The sequence below is a fragment of the Mus caroli genome, chromosome 15, assembly GCF_900094665.2.
Source record: "Mus caroli chromosome 15, CAROLI_EIJ_v1.1, whole genome shotgun sequence".
In the NCBI taxonomy this organism is placed as follows: domain Eukaryota; kingdom Metazoa; phylum Chordata; class Mammalia; order Rodentia; family Muridae; genus Mus; species Mus caroli.
The window spans coordinates 3277001-3304639 of record NC_034584.1 but is presented as its reverse complement, the minus strand read 5'-3'; the positions used below and the strand labels follow the sequence as shown (position 1 = coordinate 3304639).

The 27639-nt window shown below is 39.2% G+C and overlaps 1 protein-coding gene across 2 annotated transcripts in view; it reads right to left on the bottom strand.

Annotated features, from left to right (window-relative positions):
• The window catches only part of Rictor (RPTOR independent companion of MTOR complex 2), a 93146-nt gene that overhangs the window by 52548 nt on the left and 12959 nt on the right, over positions 1 to 27639 (bottom strand). For both annotated transcript variants that reach the window (XM_021183026.2, XM_021183027.2), the window contains exons 3-5: positions 12783 to 12880; positions 3835 to 3899; positions 2662 to 2793 (exon numbers count right to left, since the gene is read on the bottom strand). In XM_021183026.2, coding sequence (XP_021038685.2) covers positions 2662 to 2793; positions 3835 to 3899; positions 12783 to 12880 — 295 coding nt within the window. The remainder of the gene's footprint in view (positions 1 to 2661; positions 2794 to 3834; positions 3900 to 12782; positions 12881 to 27639) is intronic.

The window sequence follows — 27639 nt, the reverse complement described above, 5'->3', positions numbered from 1 at the left end:
AAAAATTACTAGTATCAAATTAACCTTAAAACAGCAAATCAAAATAGATGTTCATGAACAAGTAAAAGATGAAAAATTCACCTTTTGTAGGCCTGTGCTACAATAAACAGTACAAGATCTGCCAAATAAATAGCACTCCAAGGAAGTATGAGGTGCAAACACAGGCAAGCAAATGTCGCCTATGAACACTGAGTGGGCTCAGTAAGTAACACTTGAGGAGTTAAGAAGCAGGTGAGGGTTAGGTCGGCACAACCCAACCAGCACAACAGTGCAGAAGGCACAGTCCACTCCTCTGCCATAGCAGGAATGGAGGACTCCAACACAGCAGGGCAGGGTAACAGCAGGAGTCCAGGAATCAGGTCCAGCCTGAGCTACTTGAGATCTTGTCTTGAAAACACAAACTGTAACAAAACCACAAGAAAAGAAAATACAAAGAACAGATGAGACAAAAACACCCATGTAGTAAGGTGACAAGCTTGAATTTACTTATGTGACGGGAGTTGTACAGCAGGAGAGAGTCTGATGGATGCTACAGGACCAGACAAGAACAGAAGGAAGCAGCACCGAGACAGACCTCTCAAAGACACCAAAGTCAAGCCTTAGTGAGTTCCAAACAGACATACACCAACATGGAAAACTCAACAGTGCTGTATCCACCAAGCAAAGTAAACCACAATTAAAAAACAAACAAAAAAATCCACAAATGTAAGGTTCGATGGTCTAGTTGTAACCACCTAGGGGAAAATTTTAACACAAGTCACAAGTTTTACATAGTATCTTTCAAAGAATAAAAAGGACAATGGTTATTTCATAAGACATTATCCTGATACCCAAAGCAGAAATATGTATTAGCAGAACTAAAAACTAAATACCAATGTGTTCAGTCTATTTAGAAATGAGAAGCCATCACGAATGAATGAATTGACTTCAAAAATACAAGTGAGGGCCATAGTTTACTAACAGCTACGCAAAGTCAAGCCAGTGGAATATTTGGCACCTTCCACTCGAACTAGGGACATCCGGATGCAGTGCAGTTCTCAGCAGAGGACTGAAGCAAGACTAAGGCTAAAGGTCCTGGAGGTGAGTCCTCAGGAGTCAACGCTCACAAGCATGGGAGGCCCACGTAATCCATAAACTAGGGAAACTATAGGGATTTACCAAGACTGCTGTGAAAGAAGACAGTACATCCTATTATCTATATATTAGTAGCTAAAATCAGAAGAAAAAATAATGGCACTGCCACCACTACGAAGTCTAAGGCACGTGTGACCCCAAAGACGGTGAGGCAGGAGAATCAGTAAGTCTGAAGCCAGCCTGGAATTTGTAGTGGAAACCCTGTCAAAACAAAGTAATACAACAACAACACAAATAAATAAATAAATTAACCCACAACAAACAACTGTTGTGGATAGCCCTGGGGCTAATTCTATTTGATGTTAATTCCATTCTCTGGTGAGTGGTTGCAAACAAGGAATGAGTCAGTACTCAGGTAAAGTAAAGGAGAGCTGATGATTGGGCAGATAAAAGGGAAGGTGGAGTGGAAGGTGAGAGGGAGAGGACACAGAGGAGGAGGAAGGAGAAAAGCGGAGCAGAAGCACATGGCCTGGAGAAACTGCAAGTTCTAAGGGGTCTCATAAGCTGTGGAAGATGGTGGTGTAGCGGCAGATCTGCCCAATCTTGGTATACAGCATGTAATCATATGAACTGTGTTGTGTTTTCATTGCCGGGGCATATTTGGGAGGAGATTTGCTGCAACAAACAACAAAAGTCCCAAACCCAGTATGTGTGAATAAAGCTCACAAAACAGTCAAGGCATCTAAATGATCAGTGCCATTTCTTAAGAAACAACCTGAGGCCCCAACACATAGACAGCAGAGGACGTCCTGGTCAGGCCTCAGTGAGAAGATGCATCTAACCCTTGGAGGCCCCAGGGAGTGAGGAGGCCTGGTGAGGTGGGGGTGAGGGGGTGGGGTGGGGACATGCTTTTGGACACTGGGGTGAGGGAGGTATGGAATAGGGAGTGGATGGGGGATGAAGTCTGGACTGTAAAAAGGGATTAAAGAATAAAAATCAATTTTACAAAGAGAGAGGGAGACCGACCCCAATCACATAGCTAAGCACACATGCATCATGTTCCGACATTTCCTTCTCTATGCCTGCTTCTAAGAAGTGAGCACCCCACAGACTTACACAAGACTGCAGGGCAGATTCATTCAAAATAGCGCAACACTGAAAACTATCCTGAAGGAACAGATTCAAGTATGTCCTAAGCATAAGACCAAATACTTCACAGCAAAAATACATTTTAAAAACAGATACGATCAATGTGGAAGAACCTTACAGATGATGAGAAAACAATAATGTATACTTACATATGTCGATTATACACATTAATTAACATATAATGTGAAATGCAAAGACAGGAAAACAAATCTATTTGTTCTTATAATCTATCAAATCTCTAAGGAGAAAACTATTTTACAATTGCTAGAGAGTATCAAGGGAGTTCCTCCTTTGCTAAAACCCCCTTCGTCTTGGTCTTACTTGATCATGCACCTTTGCAAAATTAAGCTTTACACCAAAAATCTGTACAGGTTTGGCTGGATGCTAAACAGAAAACTTTAAAGGCATGAGAAAGACAGGCATGTCTCAGAACATTACCTAGCTATTAAATAGTCCACTTTCAGTTTTAGCACCTTCTGCAGAATACTGGAATCTTGGATGAGATAGCGCAGCGCTCGCAACCCAGCTGCTCTTACTTCTTTTGCCTCATTTAATAAAGCTAAGCGCAGACTGTAGGAAAACAAAAACGTTCTGTTACACAGGTTTCAAAGACACCGCAGTTCAGTGGAGGTTACTTTGCCCTCATCTGAAATGCTTGGGAGGAGAAGTATTTCTGATTCCTTGTATTTTTAGACTGAGACTACTTTTAAGACTATTTCAAACTGAGTGTCTCTTACTTGAAAATCTAAACCCCCAAACTTGTGAACACTTGAGATGGCTCTAACAAAGTCTCGGATTTTGGAGCATTTCAGATTTTTCATACTTCAGGATATACTCGCATATCAAGTTCTTTCTTGGCTAAGGTATCCCAAACTTTTTGTTATATACAATTAATTCTATTTAAGAAAAGCCAACCAAACAACCAAACAAAAACCACTAAAAAGTAAAGAATTGTATTTGGTGATGTCTTTCTTCTGTGCTTCCTCTGAATAGTCACATAATTCAGCCAATTGGGAGTTTTATTCATCTTCTGGCATATTGTGTAAATGCAAGAAGAAATCCTATAATCTTTTCAAACTGTATCTTTAGATGTTTCTACAATGTATCCTTTATTTGCATGTGTGCTTCAACATGTCTCAAAGGATAATTAGTTTAATTCAATAACAAGATATTTAACAGTAGTAAACACATACTACTATATTAATGTTTACTCCCAAGAACATCAAAAAGTGATACTGAAACTGCTTGATCAATTACCTATTAGCCTACAATAGGTTTGTAATAGATACATTCTTTCTTAGGTAAAATCTAGGGGTTTTTTGTTCCAACGTTTCCTGGAAAGAATGAGAAATTCAGTCTGCAAACTTAATATTTAATTACAATCTTTGGAGAAGTTCAGGTAAGGCTGGGTATTTAGGTCTAGCTCTTTGTACCCAGCAGTACAGAATCTGAACGAATGCTCACACGACCGAGTTACTGACTCTTCCTTTCAGCCAGACAGTGTGTCTACATGCACCAGGCATGTGCTGCAGGCGTCCTAGCTCTAACTTAAATTGTTACAATAGAAATTACTAAAATAAGGGATGGAAGAAAAACCTGAACTAAACTTACCAAATTATGATGTCTTCATAATTAAAGCCCAGTTTTTCTTCACTATGGCCAATATCGCAAAGAAGCTGTTAGAAGAAACACAAAAATACCTTACATATGAGTTTAGATTGATATGCTTGTCTATGCACAATTTTAGGCACAAAAATGGAACGCTTTTCTTTAATAAATTTCTAAAAGAATCTGTAATCGTATAATAAAAATACAGTGCATTATTTCTACCATGTAAACTTTACTTAACCACAACTTTCGACTGACCTCTTCCCTGCACTTTTTGAACTGCCTGTCTTTTGTCGTCTTCTGCCGTGTTCCCGTCTGAGCCCCCACTGCCATGGCCCTGTGTTTACTGCTGACTGTCTACAGACAGCACTTCTTCCCCACGGCCTCGGCCTCGGGGCTGGAGGCTTTAGTACTCTGACCCCGGTTACTCTTAGCTTCACTTTCCCTCCTTTCTTGCCTGTGTCATTCAGGATGCATAAGATAGCACTGCTGTTAACTGGTTATTTTTTCAACCCACACCCAGTTAATAATAGCTGATATTCACACCGGTTTCCCTTTATCGTTCTTCCCTAATGTCACAGTGCCCCCACTGGTCACGAGCTCTGTTGCTGCTACTGGTGACATTCTTTGCTCATGTTGTGATCTTACTTTTGCCTAGGTTTGTACTGGTTTTTGTTTGGAAGTGATTTTATTTTCGTTTTTAAAGCAATTTTGGCGAACACACTGAATTTTAGTTTAATTGCTATTTTCTTCCTAAAGTTTCAGGCCACTTGGTTGCTCAAAGTCTAGCATAAATCTTGCTGTCTGCTCTTTCAAAACATGTCTTTTTCCTCACATTCTTTCAGCCATTTTCTTCCTCATCATTGGCTATCATCATTCCTGCTTTGATTTGTTCAGTTGTGATTTCCTTTGCATCCACTTTGTGTAAAATAAATAATACCTTGGGAATCTCTGGTTTTGAACATTTTATCAATTTTTAAAAAACATTCCATATATTATCTCTTCAAAATCACTCTGTCCAAATCTCTTCTCTTCTGCTGGCAAAAGGTATGTGTATTTTCATTAAATCATCTTTTCTTCTCTATTTTCTCTTATTTCAACTGTTCCGTATTTTCTACTGTCTGAACCTTCTCTCCTATACCAGTGGTTCTCAATCTGGGCACTGAATGACCCTTTCACAGAGGCCACAGATCAGATATTTACATTAGGATTCGCCACAGCAAAATTACAATTATCAAGTAGAAACAATAATTTTATGGCTGAGGTCACACAACAACATGAGGAACTGTTAAAGGGTCACAGCATTAGGAAGGCTGAGAACCACTGCACTAACACATCTAGGGATTTTTAGATTTTAGATAACGTATTTTTCTTAAATTAAATTAAAACTTTTTAAGATTCTAGTGAAAAACCTTACTTTTTCACTCATTTTCTCCACAGTTCTATTTCTTTGCTACTTACATGGTTATTTTTCAAGGTGCAAACTGATATAGACGCTAGCATCTTTGAGGCCTTTTTAGTAGCTGTAGTCCTTTGATCTGACCATGCAATCAGCTCTGTCCTTTGCTGGCTCCTGTGCTCTTTGCAGACTGTGGCATTTTTCCTATGTGAGCTCAGCCTTCTCTCTGGCACTGACAGAACTGCCACCCTCTGGATCTTCCTCACCTCTAAAGAGCTTCCACTGAAAGCTTGTTATTAACAGCCCTAGTCTCCAGGATAATAAATTTTATTTGTCTTATAAAAATACTACAAATTTCTATGTCAAATTTTCTGCCTAGCTTAGGCGTTAAGTATCTCATCCGAGTTAGCCCCAGGGCTCAACAGACCCATGAAGAGGATCTCTGCCCCCGCCTTTCTTATCCTTCAACGCCAGCCCTTTCTCCTCAGACAACTCGTGGTCATGCACTGTCTGTGCTTCAAGTCAGCACAGAGTCTTCCCTGAGAACAAGAGACGGACGCCCACTTCACAGGAGCCTTTCTCTGCACCTCTGGCCTCCGTACTTCTGGATGGCCAAGTAGTTTGTTGTCTTCAAACAACACTCTCTACTTGTTTTTAACTCTGGGTTTGTTTGGGGGTTGTTTTTTTTTGGGAGGGGGTGGAGTTCTCTGTGTAGAGCCAAAGAAAAACCCTAGGTGACTTTGGTATTTGTCACTGTGAAAAGAAGAGACCCTAAAGAACAAACTCACAAGTTTACTATTCTCTCGGTAACACATGTGCACATAAATACAAATATACTTACAACAGTAAGCTTTAACGTGGCTTTAAGATCATAGCAAACACTATGTTAAAAAGTGAAGTAAGCGTGTGTGTGTGTGTGTGTGTATGTATATGGCATACCTAAAAGTGAAAGGAACATATCAGTCACAAATATGTGCGTGCTGGTAGCACATCTGCAGTTCCAGTCATTGGGAAGCAGAGACAGGAAGTCTAGGGGCTAGAGTAAGTTCCAGAGGCCAGCTTGGGCTACATGAGACTCTATTTTCAAGGAAAAAAACAAACAAACAAACAAACAAACGATGGACTATAGCATATATGATAGAAAAACTAAGATTCCTTTCTAGTTTGCCAGGGTATCAGAACATACACAACAGAAATGTACTTTCTCAGGATTTGCAGACCTAAAGTCCAGATGTGGGCTGAAATCTGTCTTGGAAAGGGCTTTCCCTTTGGCTTGTAGATGGCTATGCTTGTATCTTCAAATGATCTCTCCTCTGCACACATCTGTGTCCTCATCTCTTTTAAGGACAGTAGTCATACTGCATTAGATCCGCCCATAGCTTTTCTAATAGCCTAAATCCCCAAATACACCTCTATTTTTAAGTTCCTAAGAGCTAGAACTTCAAACATTTAGGGAGAACAAAATTGAGAACTCTAATTCAGCCAGCCAAGTTAATACAGATGCTTATAATAATATAAAAAGGAGGAAAACTGGATAGTAAAAAACAAAATTTTTCAAGGCAAAGAAAATATACAAGAAATTTACTGAGGAAATAAAATAAAATTGGCAAATAAATACAACATAAAACTGTGTTTCCTAAAACCTAAAAAATAGATCTAAAAATTCCACTTAAAATTGAAGTACCATATACGATTTATTGCTGAAGTATAAACTAGAAATATTTCACCAAATTTGGAAAAAGCATCAGAAACAAAATCTACCTTTGTAGATTTATAGATTTATAAGCATTACACTTACACTATTAGTTTTTAATACTAAATAACTGTTCTTCTTTCATCAAGGACTTCTCTCTGCAACAGATGCAGACCACTACAGAAAACCACTATGGATCAAAATGCCTGTTCCCAGCTGACGCTTCTACAACACAACTTCTGCACCCAAGGCTCAGAGGTGAAAAGATTATAAGAGCTAAAAGAACAGGTAGGTAGTTTGCTGAAAGATTTTTCCTCCGAGGAACACAAGAGAAAGTACCCCGAGGAAGTCTGACAAAATGGCTGGCTAGACATGACCTGAACAAGGAAGACACCCACTATGCCTTGGAGGAAGACAGAAGCTCAGGGGGCCTCATCCCCAGAAAAAGAACTGGGCAACTAAGGAAGGCAACAAAGTGGAAAATTGGTCTTCCCCAGGAAAAGCATAACTGTTTCCACAACAGCAAATGGTCAGTCATCCCTGAAGGCTGGATGGGGCAGTGACTTAGGGCTAGAGAGATGACTGAGCAGTTAGAGCACTGGCTGGTGTAGCAAAGGAGCTGGGTTCAGTTCCCAGCATCATGGCAGCTCCTAACTGGCTGACTCCAGCTCCAGGGGTCTGATGCCCGCTTCTGGTTATCTGCAGGACAAAGTACCCACAGGATGTACTGACATATATTTGTGCAAACACTGATGCACATAAAGTAAGTAAATCTAAAACAAAAAGAGAGAAAAAGAGAGACCCAGTGATGCACTGTCAACGTGAATTGTTTGCCTGAAATTAGAACCCAACATTTCATCGTCATAACTATGTAAGAAACTAACTTCTTTTCATTTTAGTCAAGTTACTTTAGGTTTGTTAAATTTGCTGCCTACTGAAAATAAAGTTAATACCAATCAATACCATTAGAAAGCTATAGTCCTGTCATAAACATGTCAATTGTATAAGCAAAGTAAATGCTGAAGACAGAAATCTTCAAATAGGCTAAGGTTGCTACGTCACTGGTACACCTGCTTATGAAACCCCACACTCATCCGTGTCGGATAATATGACTTCCTCACATAATCACACTCACAAAAGGCTACTTCTAAAAATGTCAGAGCGAATTTGCAAATCATCTCTAAAGATTATTTTTCCTTTAAGAATCTATTTATTTAAAATTTCATTTTTATTCCTTCTGATCATGTGTAGGAATACGGGTCTACTTGTGAATACATAGGATGCCTTCAGAGGCCTGAGGCTTCAGCTACCTTGGAGCTGAAGTTACAGGGGTTATGAGCACCAGTGTTGGGAACTAAACCCTGGTCCTCTGGAAGAGCAGCACATGTTCTTGACAAAGGCATTTCTCCAGCTCTGAATTTTCTTATTAACAAAGCCAATTTAAAAATATATAATAATAAATTAGAACTAGGGTTAAATAAATATTTGCCCTATTTATAAGAACACAGAATAACCCAAGTTTAAAAAATTTTTCACACATAGGAGAATTCTGCAGCATAGTCTTAAAGAACATTTATTTGTTTGCTTACTGTATGAGAGGGGTTTGCCTACATATAGATGTATGCCCCACGTCCATGCCTGGTGCCCGTAGCAGCCAGAAGAGGGTATATGATCCACCAGAAATGGAGTTACAGGGTCGTCTGCTTACATGGGGTGCTGGGAGTCAAACTTGAGTCCTCCGGACGAGCCAGTGTTCTGAACCATTGAGCCATCTGTGGTGGTTTGAAGGAGATGGCCCCCATAAATCTCAGGCATCTGAGTACTTGGCCCCCAGTTGGTGGTTGGGGAGGATTAGGAGCCTTGGTAGAGGAGGTAATGTCACTGTGGGTGGACTCTGAGGTTTCAAATGCCTGTGGGCTCTCAGCTGCTGCTCCAGTCAACATGTCTGCTGTTTGCTCATGCTGCTCTGGTGCCCTGCCAGAGATACACTCTACCTTTACAGAGGATAGAGTCACATCCCTCTGTAACTCTAAGCCCCAAAGGTCTTTCTTCTGTAAGTTGCTGTGGCCACACTGTTTTATCAGAGCAATAGGGGGTATCTAACACCATCTTCCAGGCCTTACTTACTTACTGTTTGGCAGGGCTGGACCCAGAGCCTATTCATGCTAGGCAAGAGTTATTCTTTGTCACTGCTTCCTACTCTAACTCTGTGAGACAAGGTCTGACTAAGGAGCTCAGACAGGCCCCTGAATTTCAACTACGTGTATATGTCTTAGTGTGTGTGTGTGTGTGTGTGTGTGTGTGTGTGTGTGTGCGCGTGTGCGCGCACAAACATGAACCTCCAGCAAGTGTGGAGGTCAGAGGACGATTTGCAGAAGTCAGTTCTCTCCTTCCATCACGGGGGTCCTGGTATTAAACTCAGGCCGTCAGGCTTGGCAGCAACTCTTTTACCACCGAGTCTCTCACTAGATCAAGTCCTTGAACTTGAGATCCTTTTGCTCAGCCTTTAAAGTAGCTGGGATTACAGACTATACCACAAAGCCTCACTCTTAGAAGGTAATTTGTACATACATACATACAAAACACAGAGGTGGACATTAAAAACAAATGGAATGGTATATTTAGAAAAATGCAGTTTGCATTTTTTCACATTGCAAATCAATATATACATAGATGGATATAGGCATACACAAACTGTATTTACACACACTGATATCTTAAACTCATCTAAAAACATTTGTATATACATAATAAATTACCAGAGCACTTTATAAAACACTGCATTTAGTTCTTTTAATTCTTATAATGTAAACAAAACGAACAAAAGACACTCACATAAACCTATTTACCCAATGTTTGTTACTACAAAACTAAGTAGCTCCTAGCCACTAAGCTCTGCATCATGGTCGAGTGAGTGCTTTGGAGGGGAAGGTAGCAAATGAGAGAAGGAGTTCACTTTTTACTGTGACCTCTATGCCATTTTCATGTAACTACCTCACATAGACACCCTTTAAATTAAAAAAAAAAAAGCAAATAAAGATGTTTTCAAAGCTTTAAAATGAAAAGGGCCTAAGTCTTCGTCTTTAGAAAGCAAGTCGTTAGACTGCAAACATGCTGTCTGTTGTAAAAACAGAACAGCAGAATTATCCTCCTCATCAGCCTGCCATACACTCTGCTCTGTCTAGTGCAATGATGGCAGAGGACAAGCATGGTGTGTGGCAGGCAACTGATTAAAAGATCACAGCACTGATTTGCTTGCTTCATGGCTCAGGAGGAGGTTTTAGGAAAGCTCACCCTGTACATTAGCACAATTAACACCAAAGCTACACTTACACTTTACAGTAAAGCAAATGCTAAGTACAATGAAAGCCCATTCTTAAAATGAAAAATCCTATCAACCTAACATACTCAATCAGAAGTCTGGAACAAGCTAGATCTGGGATAAAGAGAAGCAGAAGAGTGGAAAGGCACAAAGTACTTCCTGGTCTGAGAAGCTTGGTTTCGATGGCTAGTGTTCTCTAGCTTACAACCAATAGCTAAACTTCAGAAAGAGTGTGTGTTCTAGGGCAAACAGAAGAGAATTCCCAACTAGCTCTTATTCTTCTAGCATTATAATTATTACCTTTTCATCTTCTCAGCTAATCAAGCTACTGGGTTTTTGAGAATGTCTACATTCCACTAAGTAGGCACATGTACATGCAGATTTTATGGGTATGCCACCTCAATAAGTATTTCTTATACCCAGGCTCTAACAATATGGATTTCAGAGGCTTACTATTATAATCAAGTTCAGTATGTGCTTGTATGTGGTAAACTTTATTACAAAATCTACACACATTTATTTGGAGCTGCAGCAGATATTAAATAGAGACATTTTATCTCCTAAGGAACACCTGACTATTCTTGATGAAATTTCTGCTTATCACAATTGAGGTGTGTTAAGTAAATGTTCCTGTCATATGGTGGACAGAGTCAGAAACAAGGCTCAGCCTTCTTCCAAAACCATAACCTGCTCTGTTAAGTCAAGAGTGCTATACCCTGAAGAACCCTGATCTACCATCTATAGCTCAACAATTAAGCAGGCTTATTACCTTCTTAAGAGTTAGTGAAAACCTAGGAAACAGGTAAAAAGCATAAATCAAAATAAAATAAGCTTCAAATTGCCATGCACTCTGCTATAGAGCTATCTTACTAACCAGCAACATGCTGCATCCAATGGTATTAACAGTACTGTGAAATTTCCCCAAGATTGGTCTCTATTAGGTGAGGTTACATTAACTGAAACGTCAGGCTTCTCCTATATCATAGCCAAAGTAAATTTTATCAAGTCTAAAGTTAATGGATTTATTTATGGGGCAGCTCTTTAGACCATAACTGAGGAATTAATCCCTCTTACTGTAAGCATTCTCTACCAAGTCTGGCTATCTGGCTTCCCAACCCAAAAGTACCTGAAGACAGCAAACAAAAAGCTAGCACCAGGACCAGCAGAACAAGCAAAAGTGGATTTTAAAATATGGTTTATAAATACAAAATACACAAAGTCTCAAGACTTCACTACAGAAGTTACCACATAGTCTCCATACAGGAGGAGGAGAGGAAACATGAAGCTAAGAAGAATTAGGAAAGAAAGGAGGGCACAATGGGGCAGAGGGAAGAGAAGGGAGTGGGAGGTGGGCTGGGGGCACGGTTCAAAGAGGGGAAGGAGAGGGAGCACAGAGGAGAAAGGGAGACAGTCCCAGAATACAAAACAAGAAGCATAGACCAAGTAGAGGAAAACTAAGTGAAGTGCTATGAAAGAAATGTAGATAAAGCCAGGAAAGAAAAGAGAGGGGGGAGAATCAAGAAATGGATCCCCTTGCTCCAAGGCCTAGACACAGACAGAAAAAACAAAACACCAAGACAGAGACAGGAGAAACATTGCTGCTCTAGGAATGAAGGCTTAGACCAATCCCAGCCCAAAAGCCTATCTTGGTACCATCCAATGCCTGGTAGAACCAGCCACAGCTGCTTATAGATACTAGAAACATCTCTAGCAGGAACTGAGCCATTTATCAGTGTAAAATACTTGTATGAAAAGTTAAATGATACTTAATGTCTTATGCTTCATATAGCGAATAGCAATTTTAGGGTAGTTTTGTGAAAGCCTCTCTGCCTGAGCTCACATGGATTGCTATTAGACAGCACTGTTCTAGAACGCTCTAGGACTCAGGCTGGTGCCACCGTGTTGGCAACAGCAGTCAGAGCCATCTTACAGCCAACCCTAGTTTTCAAACTACACCAAGACAAGTAGAGCCACACACTGAGGTGAGCAAAAGCAGTTATGATAGCAGTTAGGCAGTGGGGCTTATTTGAGTTACATAAAGATCAACAAAATTGATATTTAATAAAAGGAAATAAAACCATAAATTACACCTCACTTGGGCTCTAATTTAGACGCCGATGATGGGAATAAACAATCAGGATAAAGGAAGAGAAATACAACAGGTCTCTGGGAATTATGTTCGATTCTAAGATGCATAAGAGATTGATAGTCATATGTTAACAAGATAAATAAGCCACTGGATTACAGTGGCTTGCTTCTGGATTTTCTACAGTATGAACATATTCTATCATGTACATTCATCTGACAGCTAGGCATGGTGATGTGCAACCCTGGTCCCAACTCCTCAGGGAAATGGAGGGTACTCAGGGGTTCTGAGACCAGCCTAGACAGCACAGCAACACTCCTCAGAAACTCGGAAACATGATGAAAGCGATGAAAATCTACTAAAAAGTAAATATTTTAAAACTTCTCAATAATCACGAAATGTTTATCAAATCAAATGAAAGACCGCGTGAGTACAGTTTGAAGCTACTTGCCTTAGTGAAGTTATTCAGATGGCCCAGCTTCCTCATATTTGACACTCCTTGCAATCTGGCCACATTTTGGAGAATCTCCCTCAAGTTATCAGAAGGTTCTGGAAGAAAATACAAACAATTTAGCATAAGCTTTGGAGTATTACCATAACCAACATCAAGTATGCTGTAGCGCGCCCCTAAGGTACTGGCTCTCCGTTTACAGTGTGAGCCTTCTCCCCAAGTGCACAGTTGGCTGCGTTCTGAGTTCAATCCTTTCACATTGCCACTGCACGCACATAAGCCCATCGTCCAACGCTGTCTATCACTCAGATTATCGAGCTGTGAAACCAAAAGTCTTAGCATCACAACTTTCATTTCTGTTACTAGGTGACAACCGGGACCAAATAGACTGTCCAAATTTATAAAACCGAAAACTTAGATAAAACATTTATCGGTATACTTCTCACAGCCATGAACATATATATTCCGTAAGGAACAATGATCGCTGGAAATGAGAAGCATGCATGCATGCCCTATACTTGTGCTGGCCAACTGCCTAAGACACTGCCAGGAGGAAAGGAACTTCCCAGACGGGTCTTCTGATCTTCATGTGTTAAGTGGGGAGGGAAAATCTAGGCAAACTGAGTTGAAGACACAAAGCTCAGAGGACAAAAGAGACCATGGGCTACTAGAGAAGTTGGGCACTGCTCAGGAAAAGGACTCTCAAGATCTGAAGATCTGGCCAAGGAGCCTGTGGTGCATTCATTCCGCAGAGCAACAGTCACCGCAGCAGTGCTGAGGGGCCAAGGAGCAATGGATGGAAGCAATTATAGGGAAGGTTAAAAGCACTATGTGACATCCATCAAGTGGGCATTATCAATGTAATAACAACAGCAAGGCAATAAATTCAAGACTCCAAGCAAAGGAAACACGAAAAAACTATCTATACAAAGGCATATCCTAATTAAACTGCTCAGCAGCCCTGAAAGAGGCAGGCAAGATGGGTCAGCTGGTAACTCATACAGGCCTAGGGAGTCAATGTGGGAGAAAATGAACCTCACGACCCTGTCTTGTGGTCTCCATGTGCTGCACTGCACAGGCACACCCAATGCATACACAGTGATAAAACTCCACTCAAAGTCTAAAAGTAGAAAAACCTATCACAGCTCCCTCACTTTACAAGAAAGAGCAGGCCAAGAGCCAGCCAGGCCTCTGCAGCAGTTTATCAAGCCCTCAAAAACAATGTAACATTTCTCAAGCAATTATTTTCAACATCTTGTTTTAAATAAAACAAAAGCAGAATCTTTAAAATTCTATAATAACTCTGGTAATAATTTAAGAGACATTGTAACTTCAATACTTTAAAAAGGAACAACTATTAGCTGTAATTACTGTTTTCCTTACCAGATGAAACTGTCCTGATCTGCATTTAGCTTCTCTTCTACCTAATCCACCACAAGGGTGAAGGCCATGACAGTGCTGGTACCCGGGGAAGCACAGCACCAGACCCTGCTAATTCCCTCTGCTGTGAAGCTGGCACCTGCTACTTCACAGCATCTCCTCCATTTCTATCTTCATCTTTCGTAAATTACAAATTCGGTATAAATGAAATTCACTGTAGTTTTAAGTGGGTTAACAAGGTCTACATTAATGACTTAAAGATCTGCCTAGCAATAAGAAAGAGCAAGTCCTTAAAAAAAATTATAAAGGCCTGATGAAGGTCTTAGCTGGTCCTTTGTAATACTGTTCTGTTGCTGTGTTGTATCTAGACAACAATGAGGAAGGAAAACACGTTAATGATTTAGTACTGTATGGGAAGTTCACAACATTTCTAAACAACCCTTTAGGATAACGTAATTCAGAACCTATGCATTTTCAAGAGTCAAAGAGAAAAGTCCATTAAAAACCCCGGAACCAAAAAATTCCTCAAGTGACATTACTCCTCTCTGCATCCTCACAGTTAAGACTCAGCAGAATTGCCTCCGAGAGCCATCACAAACTTTCAGGGCTGAAACTGTTGCCATTTAAAAAGCACAGTCTGTGGTGAAGAGTGCAATCGTCTCTGAGTTCATTCACTCAGTGAGAATCACCTGAGTTGAGTGCTCATTCTCCTCAGGCCCTGTCTCAGGCACCAAACGGAAGGCAGCACAGCAGCCTTCAACAAGAGCCTCAAACTAGGTGACAGTTGTTTCTTTGTAAATAGTTGTTGAAAACACAGCTCCTCAAACTGCATGTCACTTCCCAGGACAACTCAAAACAGTAAGAAGCCCTTTTCAGACACTGAGATACGAATACTCATGTGCTACAATGTTGCAATCAGGGAACTCTCAGTTTACATTGGGTCAAGGTTCCCCTGAGTAATGAAATGAGAAATTGCTTATTTCTTCTTTCCCTGTTAAACTGGGGTTTGGCAATTTTTTTCTGTAGAAGTCTCAGATAAAAGTCAAAGTATCTTAGACTTTGTAGATCATAAAAGTCTCTTGTATACACTTGACTGCTGTTATACTAAGAAACTGAAGAAAGCATGTATGAATAGAAACAGTTTTGTATTTTAGTCTAGGCTGCTAAGAAACAGAAACAATGACTAGGTATCTTATGAACAGAAATTTATTCTCATAGTTCTTTAAGGCCAGAGTAAGTTTGGTGAAGCACAAGTGAAGGAGTGAAGTCCTCTTCCCTTTAATTTCTCATTATTTCCTCACATGGTGGAGAAAGGACCAAGACAAAAGATGCTCTCACTATCTGCTCATGAGAGGCCATCCTCACATGGTAAGTATCTTCCCAGAGTTCAGTCTCCTAACAGCGGCATGCCAGGGACTAGGATTTCAGAAGACAAATTGGGGATGGACACAAACATTTCATTCACTGGACTCTATCTCAACATGACTTGGGGTAAAGGTGGTGGTTTCTGCCTGCTGTCTTGATGGTCTACACCTGTAATCCCAGAGGTGTATCAAAAGAACTGAGAATTCAAAGCCTGCCTAGGACACACTGGGAGAGAAAGTCAGAGGAAATAAATGACTTAAAAAGAATGCACAGTCCATGGCAGTGAAGAGAACAACATTAATGGCATGCCCATGACTGTTTTGTGTTTTGAAACAGAGTCTTACAAGGCAGTCGTGGATGCCCTTGAACTCGAGGTAATCCCTCTGCTTCTGTCTTGCTTGCATTTTTCAAACAGAGTATATATAGCCCCAAATTAGCCTCAAATGAGCAACCCTCCAATCTCAGCTTCCAGCACTGGGACTATAAACATTCCCTACCACACCCTGCTCTTCCACATCATTTTTTATAAGTAAAAAAGGGAAAGGATAGCTTCTTAAATTTTTATTATTTAAATGCATTTTATACAAACATATTAGTAATATGAGTATTTTGAGAATTAAATGATATATAAAAATTTGCTCAACTTCTATATTCATATCCTTTCATACCCTAAAAATATCATTAATATCATTAATGAACATTTAATACCATCCATAATGTTGAATACTAAATTTTTCAAAACATACAAAATATTCTTTGGGAATTTAGCATAGTAAAAGAGCATAAAATATTAAAAATGAATCATTAAGAAATATATTCAACCCTGTCTCGTAAAAACCAATACATATATATATACATATATATGTACATATATATTCAAAAGCCCTTATATGATACCACCTGACATAGTGAGAATGAGTATTTAAAATGCATTATATATCTGTGTACATTGTTTAACTGTAAGTTTACTTAAAAAAAGATTATCAGTGTTTCTAGGAGAGAAATTATTTTATCAGTAAGTATATTTTTAAAATTTCAAAATAGCAAAAAGCTCTTTGAAGTTAAACATTATGAAAATGCTAATTTCAAGCACAGTGAGAAAATTATCAATAATATTTCCATGATGTTTGTAGAACATGAATTTAATATTTTCAACTATTAATATCCAACAGACAGAATAATTATTTTAAGGTGTATTTTGTTGTTGTGTCTCTCCCATTTCATTTCTGATTTTATTAATTTGAATACTGTCTCTGTGCCCTCTGGTTAGTCTGGCTAAGAGTTTATCTATCTTGTTGATTTTTTCAAAGAACCAGCTCCCGGTTTTGTTGATTCTTTGTATAGTTCTGTTTGTTTCTATTTGTTTAACTTGAGCCCTGAGTTTGATTATTTCCTGCCGTCTACTCCTCTTGGGTGTATTTGCTTCTTTCTGTTCTAGAGCTCTCAGGTGTGCTGTCAAGCTGCCAGTGTGTGCTCTCTCCAGTTTCTCTTTGGAGGCACTCAGCTATGAGTTTTCCTCTTACCACTGCTTTCATTGTGTCCCATAGGTTTTGATATGAAGTATCTTCAATTTCATTAAATTTTAAAAAGCGAAACAGTAGTTTCAAGTAACTAAATATAATAAATATGTGCCATATATTTTACTGTACTATATAGTAATCACAGTACACACACACACACAGAAAACACTTCTGCCACAGTATCACATATTTTTGTCACCATAAATTATATTATTTATGTTGATGTTTGTTTGGTAGAGTATCTGAATACAAAAGTAACTTTTGTTAAAAAAGAAAAATCGGAATAATAAAAGGATACAAAAACATTCTAACAGTTGCCATGGTAATCATTTTTAATTGCCAATTTGACTAGATTAAAGACCCAGAGGAGCAGCAAAGCTTGACTGTTCAAATGTGAAGGTATGCATCATACCCATATACAATCTATATCCACGGACTGGCACGTGAGGTTGAGCAGACTCACTAGAAAGATCTGTTCTCGGTGTGGGCAGGAGCCACATGCATTTGGCCAAGCACTGAGACGAAACAAAACCTTAGGAAACAAAACTAAAATCACTTACAAGAAGGGGAAAATAAAAAAGTCTGGCACCACCAAATGCTGGAGAAGAAGGGGGCATTAGGGCCCTTACACGCTGCTGGGAGAGCATAAAAAATTATATCCCTGCTAGAAAGCTACTAGTACTACTTAACTACGACCCAGGTCTACTAAGTTGTAGTCTAGTCAGACACTGAAATACTGATTAACAAAATACGACCCCTAGGATAGATACTACAGACCAGTCTCAGAACCTTACTAGAAGCCAGCAGGCTAAGTGCACACTGTGTTGTTCCACTTACATGTAGTTAAAACACAGATTAAAGTCATGCAATGGTGGGAGGAATTAGTGCCTGCTGGAAGATGAAGTAAGCAACAGAGAACAGGTGGGAAGGATAGAAATGTTTATCTAAAGCAGTGATGCATAAACCTGTCAAATTTAAGGATGTAAGTGCTGGCTGTTTGACAGCATCTGGAGTCATCTGAGAACAGGAACTTCAATTGAGAAAATGCCCTGTTGGAGTATTTTCTTGGTTGATGATTGACACAGGAGGGCCCAGCTCACTGTGAATGGATGGGCTACCCCTAGGCAGGTGGTCCTTGTTTATAAGAGAGCAGGCTGAGCAAGCCCTGAGGAGCAAGCCAGTAAGCAGCACTCCTCTATAGCCTCTGCATCAGCATCTGACTCCAGGTTCCTGCCCAGACTTGCTTGATGTCCAAGTGTAATAGGGATATATAAACTGAAATAAACACTTTCTTCCTCAAGTTATGTTTGGTCATGGTGTTTTGTCACACCAACTAAGACAGGTGCATTCTGCTCTGTGTTAATGGTGGCATGAAGTTCTCTCTATTATATAACTATATCCCAGATTGAATATCCTCATCTGAAGTACCTGGGACATCAAGTGGCCTGGATTTCGTATGTCTCCAGGTTCTAGAACATTTGCATAGTAAGATGAAGTCTCTTTGGGAGGTGAGCTCTAAATGTAATCAAGACACTCACTTATGTCATACACCCCTTATTCACATAGTATAGAGATAATCATATGCCACTACCTGTGCTCTGACTGGAACCTGTCACATGAGGTCAGATGTAATTTCCATTTCAAATTTCCAGATTAGGAAAGCTCAATCTATACTTCAAAAGGAAGGATAACTGAATTAAACTAACAAAACAACAAAAACAAGGATAACTAAAAACAAAAAAAACCCAAATAATTCAGTTTATCATTGGTTCTGAAACACACACACACACACACACACACACACACACACACTCTCCTTCCCTATGAAAACATGCACAAAACCACTAGGAGAAACCTAAACAAAACAGTCACTCATTTCTTATTTACACATTCACTTATTTGCTCAGTTCTCCACGTAGTCACATACAGAACAGACAACTGTAAATGTTTGTTGATGAGTAAACCTTTAATTTTACATGTTTTACACTCCATTATAACTTGTAGCAATTAACTATGCTTATATCTTATCTGTCAATAAATATATAACAATCTTATTTTAAGTGAGCTTTGGGATTAAACTTAACTGTAATCAACTCCAGATTACATACTCCCCAACCACGTAGTCTGTTAATCACGTAACTTCATAGGGATCCACTTTTCTATCTACAGTGAAAACAGTAACGACTACTCAATAAATACTAACTACAATTAAAAGTTATGTGCTTAGCAATAGGTTTTTATGAATCAATCATGAAAATTACGTGGTTAGCTCAAGCAAATGTTTCATATGTGTGTGTTTAAATTAATAGATTTTATTATAGAGTACTTTGATGCATCACTTTCATGATCTAAGATTTTATCATATTTAAAGTACAATTATCTTTCAGAACTGTATAGTGATTACACAGCCCATACAGAAATAGTAAAATCACAATGCTATATGAATATTAGAAAATTATGATGTTTTCTATTTAGTATGAATGTCTTGAAATCATTATTTAACAGACAAGGGATAATACAGTAATTATAGTAATAAATCTACCTAAAATAGTTATTATATAATAAAATTTCAAACAAACCCTTAAAGAAATATATGTGTTAGAAAAGTAAATTATAATAAACTAATGTGAATTTAATGGTACAAATAAGATAAGGGAACATGGTGCTGTTATTAATATATTATTGACTACATTTAGCAGCTTCGAGAATACTTTCAAGATTCCGTTTTTAATCTTCTATCCTACAGTTTAGCTTGTCTTTAATTTCTCAACGTTCTTTTTACCTAAACTCAATATTCTGGATGAGTTCCTGTGTGCACTGGAGCATTATCTGTATATACTGTTTTTTATTCTTTTTAAACAATAAAAATGAGAGTAAAAAATCAGGTGAGCATTTACCCAAAGACTTTCAAGTCTCACAAGAACATTAACATCTTATTTACAACTACAGGGACCAACAGTCTCGACCATATACTGATTTTCAGGAATTATTTTCTGTATTACAGCAGAGATGAGCATGGATGGTCACTGCACAGCACTCCTCATTAGGCTAAGGCAGCACTGCCACAGGAAAGAGAAATGCCTGGGCTTACAGGTCCCCTGCTGAAAGAGGGGAAAGCTAAGAGTCAGGAAAGGAATGGCTGAAGGAAGGACACATGGAAGGAAGAAAGAAAGGGCAGTAGAAATAGGAAGAAATTTTTTTTTTTTAATAAAACTAGGTTGTTGCGATAAAAGTACTCGTGACAGTGGAGGTTTAATTTCACTAAGTACTGCATGGTTTACTTCTCCGGTAGCCCTGAGAAGCTAGCCAGTGCAGGGATGTGGGAAGTAGTTTACAAAGGATGACAGTAACACAGTGTTAGAGACCTAAGTAAGAAAGTGCCTCCCAGTATTTGGGAGGTCTGCCTGATCACCCGCCATTCAGAAGCCAGTCTAAGCCACATAGTGGGTTCAAGGCCTGCTTGAGTTACAAACAAAGAAAGTGTCTAAAAACAAACAGCTTGGCCAAAACAAACAAACACCACCTCATCTCAAAATGCAAACAAGGAAATAAAAACAAACACCTAAAAATATAATAGGTTAGTATCACTAGCCACTCAAAATTTCAATGAATAACTGTATATATTACTATAAATAAATTCATTAAAATTTAAAATCCATCAAGCTGTTTCCTGGACTTGCTACTGGTGCCAGAGGTAGGAGGGACAATGTATAAAGATTCACAGATCTAACCGCTGATGATAAGCAAGTGTTTAAAAACAAAAATAAAAAATGCTTTGTTAGAGTTTCAGATGTTAGAGACTACTAGTCTCCATTTACAGAACACAGGAATATGCTACTTTAGGCTGACTTTGTAAAATTTGGCATTTATATAACAATAAAAAAAGAAAGAGAAAAAGAAAGGAAAGGAAAAGAAAAGAACAGGACAGGATTCCAGGTCAGCACTGTGAATGATAAAATATGAATTTACAATAGGAACTTCGAATTAATTTTATGACTAGCTATAATGACAGCTGTAGAGTGCGTGTGTGTGTGTGTGTGTGTGTGTGTACAAAGGAACAAATGAAAGTAATGCTACCTCAAAGTTCATCAACTTTCTAAATGAAGAGCCAAAAAAATATATAAAATAAAATTTCCCCCATATTTAACTACACTTTATTGAACTGAAAAAGTTCCACATCTTTAAATAAGAACAAACATATTTAATGTAATTAAAACATAATGGGCTTTGCTCAAATTTGTCAAATGTAATTTTTAAAAATAGCAGCAATTCCTAGGAATACGAAAAGAACAAAAAAAGACTCTAACTTTTTACCTATTATCTGCCATCAGAACACCTGACTCCTGGGCCTGAAGATGGTGAACTAGTACCTGCAGTGTAAGTGTGGTACCCACAGACATGAAAGCCAGGTGTGACAGCAGCATGTCTGTAATGCCAGAGCTTGAGGGCAGGAAGGAGATGGAGCTGGAGCTCACTGACCAGCGAGCCTAGGAGAAGAGATTAAAGGCCATGTCTCAAAAAACTAAGAGGGGAAGACACCTAATGTTTACCTTGTGAGTCACACACTTGATGTGGGTGTGTTCGTGTGCGTGCGTGCATGCATGTATGCACACCCACATCAAATTCTTCTTTACCTCAGCCTCTCAAGTTAAAAGTTACCTAAGAACTAGGTAGAAAGAGCTACTGAATGGATGAAAAAGAAATCAAGTCCTTCCTTAAATTTTGCCTCTTTCTTGTCATAATATTGGGGAATATAGTACACATGAGTAGCAAATAAATGCCCAGAAAAAAAATTAATTGCCCCAGGTATGGTGGCACATGCCTGTAATCCCAGTACTTGGGAGATGAAGGTGCAGGTGTTAAAAACTCAACCTTGGACACAGGAAGTTCCAACCATCTTGGGCTACATGAGACCCAGTTTTAGAACAAAACACACAAAGCACTTTTACTTTGTGCACAAGTATGTACTAAAAATTTTACAAAGGCCAATTTTCAGGCTACAGAAATTTCTGTCATTCAAAGAAATGTTCTTAACAATAATTTTCATGATATTTTTTCTTGAGAAAATATGAAAAAACCTACAATTTTGCTTAATGATTACAATACTGCATGTCCTGCTATCATTTCTATGTCAACCTAACATATCTTACAATGATAATTGCAAGGTAATTAGGCATCCACAGTCCTCTAATTAGGAGCCCTTTATTATAAGAGAAAAATTGTTTGCCTTTAAAATAACTCACTATTTAAATGAACCCCATGAAAGAATAGAACATCTGTGTCTAAGTGCAAAAACAATTAACTGTGTTAGATACCCCAATAATGAGATTAACTCTACACCTAGTGAAATTAATTTCAAATCCCCTACAACTGCTCAGGAGCTGTGTGCACACCGTGCATATTTACACGTACTTTCCCGTTTGGTTTTCTCTATAAACGAGGCTGCAGCTCAGCCCGAGTCTAACAAGTGTCATCTATGAATGTAGGGAGGCACACCACACTCAGAAACTAGTAACAGGCCAGAGGCACAAAGACATCTCAGCTCTGCAGTATACTCAGATGAGTGTGGTTTGAAACCTAGGAAATAGTACCATACAATATATATATATTGGTTTTTCAAGACAGGGTTTCTCTGTATAGCCTTGGCTGTCCTGGAATTCTCTTTGTAGACCAGACTGGCCTCGAACTCGGAAATCCGCCTGCCTCTGCCTCCTGAGTGCTGGGATTAAAGGTGGGCGCCACCACGCCCGGCTCCATATATTCTAATTTCTAAGTTCATTCTTACACTTCTAATTATTTTGTCACATATCTTCTGTCTCTGACTTCTGAAATCTTTAAAACCTTTTCCTTTTCTGTTTTTGAGACATTGCTCTTTGCTGCACTCTTCAGACACAAGTGGACGGGTTCTTTCCATCTCTGCTCCTAAAGCTCACGACTTCCTCTCTGCTGTCTGCTGAAGAACGGAGAGTTCAACATCCACCCAGCTCACAGGCTGCCTGCCCGCTGTCCCCTTTAGCCTTTAAGACCACGGCTTTCCTGTCCTGATCACAGGATGGCATGCAACTTTCCTGGAGCTCTCTGAGTTCTCTGCGTTTCCCAGTGTTCCTCTCAGGCCTGTCTTCCCTCCTCACAGCCATTAGTCTCTAACACAGCCTCAGTCCTACCCTCTGCCTTCAGAGTTCTCTCTCCACCATCTCCGTCAATTTTCTAACGCGGAGGGAGAACTTTAAACTTTTTAAACTTGAAACTTTAACTCTAAACTGTTATCTTCAATTACAGAAACAGGTATTTAAGTTGCAGGACCTGTCAACTTTAATAAAACCTCTATGATCAAAATAATTCATCTTAAAATGAAAAACAGCTTCTCAAAATTCCTTTCCTTATGAGATATGAATAATGGAAATTAAGACTCCAGAGTCTACTTATATCTATGCATGTGGTTTGTAAATATCACTGACACACCTTATTACATATGTTTTAACATAGTTAAGTCAGCCTTTATCATAATTATGTCTTGCCTTCATATTCTAAGTTTTGACCAAGGCCTTGCAGATATTTTCCTATTTAGTATTCAGCAGATTATCTTTTGGTTAGGTATAATCATTAATAACATCAAAAACATGTCATGCTCAAAATCATCACACACACACAAAAAAATGTATTGGCTAATCTCAAGCCCCAAAAGGAAAAATGTTAAGCCTTTTCATGACAGTCTTGAGTCAGGTTAAAGAAAATTATGCATATGTATGGTGTAAATGGAAGTTGATTCACTTATTTTAAAATGACTGTCTTTCTTTCCTACATTTCACTTGGACATTCCTAACAACTTCATAGCATTAAAAAAATCCAAACTTCTGACCACCCAAAAGCTTTGGGCTATTGTAAACAAAATCACTATGGTCCATTTCTACATATATTTTCCAAGAATAAAAGTGTTAGAACACGATATTCTGTGTGGTAGTTTAAATAAGATGGCTCCCACAATCTTAAGCATTTGAATCCTAGTTGGTGGCCTTACAGAACAGTCACAGGAGACAGGCCTTTGCTGAGGACGTGTCTTTGCTGTGGGCAGGCTTTGACATCACAAAAGGCACGTCAATTCCCAGTTGGCTCTCTCTGCTTCCTGTCTGTGAATGAAGATGTGAGCTCCCAGCGCTATTCCAGCACCCATGCTGGCCTACTTGCTGCCATGCATGCTTCCTGCCCATGATGGTGACAGACCCTGATCCCTCTGACCATAAACTCCAAACAAACCCTTCCTTCTGAGTTGCTTTGGTCTTGGTATTTTATCACAGCAATAGAAGAGTACCTAGAAGCACTGTTAACATGTCTACATGATTGTGAATTATTAGAGTATCCCAAAATAGTATTATTTATTGTGAATTATTAGAGTATCCCAAAATAGTATTAGGGACAGCCTTGCTTAATTATAAATTATAATTTTCTGTTTTAGGTAAAACATGTTACTAGATACGCTACAGAAGATCAACATTAATAATAAAATTCCAGTCAGGCTAAAAACGAATGAGTTTAAGCCAGGTAGGGTTTTATCAGGTTATTGGCAGAGGAAAAAAAAATAATAATTTCCAGAAATCTGGGGTTTCCAAGGTTGTAAAGTGACCATGATCCCATATAATTAATATTACCCACTATAGAGCTGGAACTTTACCACAAAGGTACATAAATAAAAGCTGTAAAACAAAAGACAAGGATTTCCCTCAAACTCTGTGTTAGGAGGCATCCCCCTAGGGCTCCCGAAAAGAGCTGTATCCCAAGAGCAGCAGTCACGGTGGGTGCAGGACAGGCCCGAGGTCTGTGCAAACAGGACTTCCAGAAGCAAGAAAAATTACCCTGGGGTTTTATTCAAAATAAAAAAAAGTTCTGAGAATAAAAGTACTAATCTCACTGACTTCTACATGGCCTGCTTTGCCATATTCCCAAGGCTACTGACATCTAAATGAAAGCACCCAGCAGCACAGCACAGCACAGCACAGCACAGCACAGCACAGCACAGCACAGCACAGGGATCACGTGTGTGTGCAGAGCTGAGGGGAAGAGAAAGAGCCAGCCAATGCTCGCCACACCCCCTGCTTTGTCAGTCTAACCCTAACTAACGCTAGCCTTTCAAAATCACTTTTATAAAAAATGATATACAACTAAGTGAATCCTCCTTAAGAGTATGGTCAGCACTATCTTATAATCTCAACCAGAAGCTGGCTGCAGCGTGCTCATACCTACTCACAGTAGCTCCCTGTATAAATGAATGAGTGAATAAATGAATGTAGCACTCCTACCTACAACAGAAAATGCACTGAAATGAATGGTGTCTCAGGTATTCCTTGATAAGTAAACATATTAAACCATGAGGGTTTACAGGTCCATACATCACTAATGCAGCCATCGCTCCGCCAAGTCCATTTTGGTTTGTTTCTGTGAGAAGCAATATGTAAGTCTCAAGTGATTAAAACTGAAAAATCTTACCTGTCTTGTGACTAAAGGGAAAGAATTAATTCACTCACTTGGTACTGGTTCCGTGATATGTGTTATCCAGAGTCTGTTCCAAGGACAAGTGCATCTCTCCAAACAATGATCTTTTTAAGTCAGATCACATGACTGCCTCAGAGTATCCTTTTATCCAAGCTCATACCTGGCTGCCTCTCTCCTCTGATCTCCTCTCAGTGACTACACACCAGCCATGTTGGTTCTTCCCTATCTCTGGGCACATGGACTAGTCATTTCTGCTATTTGAAAGATTCCCATCCTACCATTTACAGTGTCTCCTAAATACTACACCCTAGAGAGCATTTCTCTGAATCCCCCTTCCTCTAGCCATGAGTCAACATTCTTTCACATACCAAATTCCATTTAACACTGCCTAAAATTCCATGTTCCCATACTGACAGTCTATGTCCCTCTAGAACAGGGACTCATTCTGTCATCACTGAATCCAGCACAGCAAAAGGTCAGTATCCAGTATATAGTAAAATGTCAATAAATACTTGCTAATTTTGATTGACTATAATTAGCTATAAGGTAACATATACTATGAAATCCCAAAGCAAGAATTCAACCCTATTTGGGAAGTAACTGCTAACTTCTCAGACAATGTGCTGCCTACAGAAGAGAGAACAGACGAGGGAAAGAGAGACCTTCTGAAGGAGTGGACATAGAGCATTCCAATCAGCCAAGAAGAACAAGGCCTGAGTAAAGCTACAACAGCAGGCAGGCAACACCAGAGCTTCTGTGTATTTCAGAAATAGAAACTGTACCATCATCCCACTCAAAATTGGATTTGTGGAACAGGGACAAGAAACAAGGTTAGGATGGCTCTAGGGTATCTGATTTGGCCCAATTAAAGCACTTCTCTTAACACAGGTGAGAAATAGGAAGGTTTTTTTAGAATAAGAGAATTTGGAATTTTAAACCATTAAGTTTAGTGTACTTGCTTCATGGTTAAGATATTGTAAGCAATACAAAATTGCTCTGAAGCTGTCAGACTAAAACATAAACCTGATAGTCACTTTAAATAAATATTTGTTAGGCATATACAGCATGCCAGACAGAGAGAGCTGTTCCAGTCATCAATACAATAATGAGCAAAGCAAAATACGCGTGCTCACAACATTTACAGCAGGAAGACAAACGATAAATATATACTTTAACATCACCAATGGCAAGGGCTATGAAAAAGATGTATTATAGTCCAGTGGTAGAACACTGCCCTACCTTAAGTGATATCTTAGGTTCAATCTCAGCAAGACAAAAAGAAATGAAAGGAAAAAAAAAAGAGGGAAAAAGGAGAGATCAGAAGACAGAAAGAAAGGAAAGGAGGGAAGGTAAGGAGAAGAAGACCAACAATATAAAAAGAGATCACCAGCTGAGCACGGTGGTCCATGCCGCTAATACCAGCACTTAGGAGGTAGTGTCAGGACTGGGAATTGGAGGCCAGTCTGGGCTACGTGAGATCTGTCTCCAAAAATTTAAAAAAAATATATATATACACACACACACACATAGCCAACTAAGTTTAAGCAAAAGTAGTTTGTTGTATATACTTAGGATAAGGTGTGATACTGTACGGTTCTGATTACATTGGACAATAAGCTCTAAGAAGTCACTGACAGCAGCTGTGGTGAATGTGCCAGCTACACCCCAGAACAAATAGTACCACTGTGTCATTCTTAACAGCAACTATCATTCAAAATTCATCTCTAAAAGCAACTGCCCTTTGGGGGGCTAATAATGTATACTACATTAACACTTGTTCAATGTACTACAGACTCACAAACAGCAAGGAGCTTTCAAAGTTAGTGTTTCCAACCATCAGAGAAGTGCAAGCATAAATATTTGGGACTCTTCAGTTCGCATGATGTTGCATGTCTTTAATTCTACCACAGTAGGCAGAGGCAGGCAGATCTCTAAGTTCAAGACCAGCCTGGTCTACAGAGAGAGTTCCAAAAGAGTCATGGCTATATAGAGAAACTTTGTGGACACTGTGCACCCTCTTAGAATTGGGAACAAAACACCCAGGGAAGGAGTTACAGAGACAAAGTTNGTAGCTGTGATGAAAGGATGGACCATTTAGAGACTGC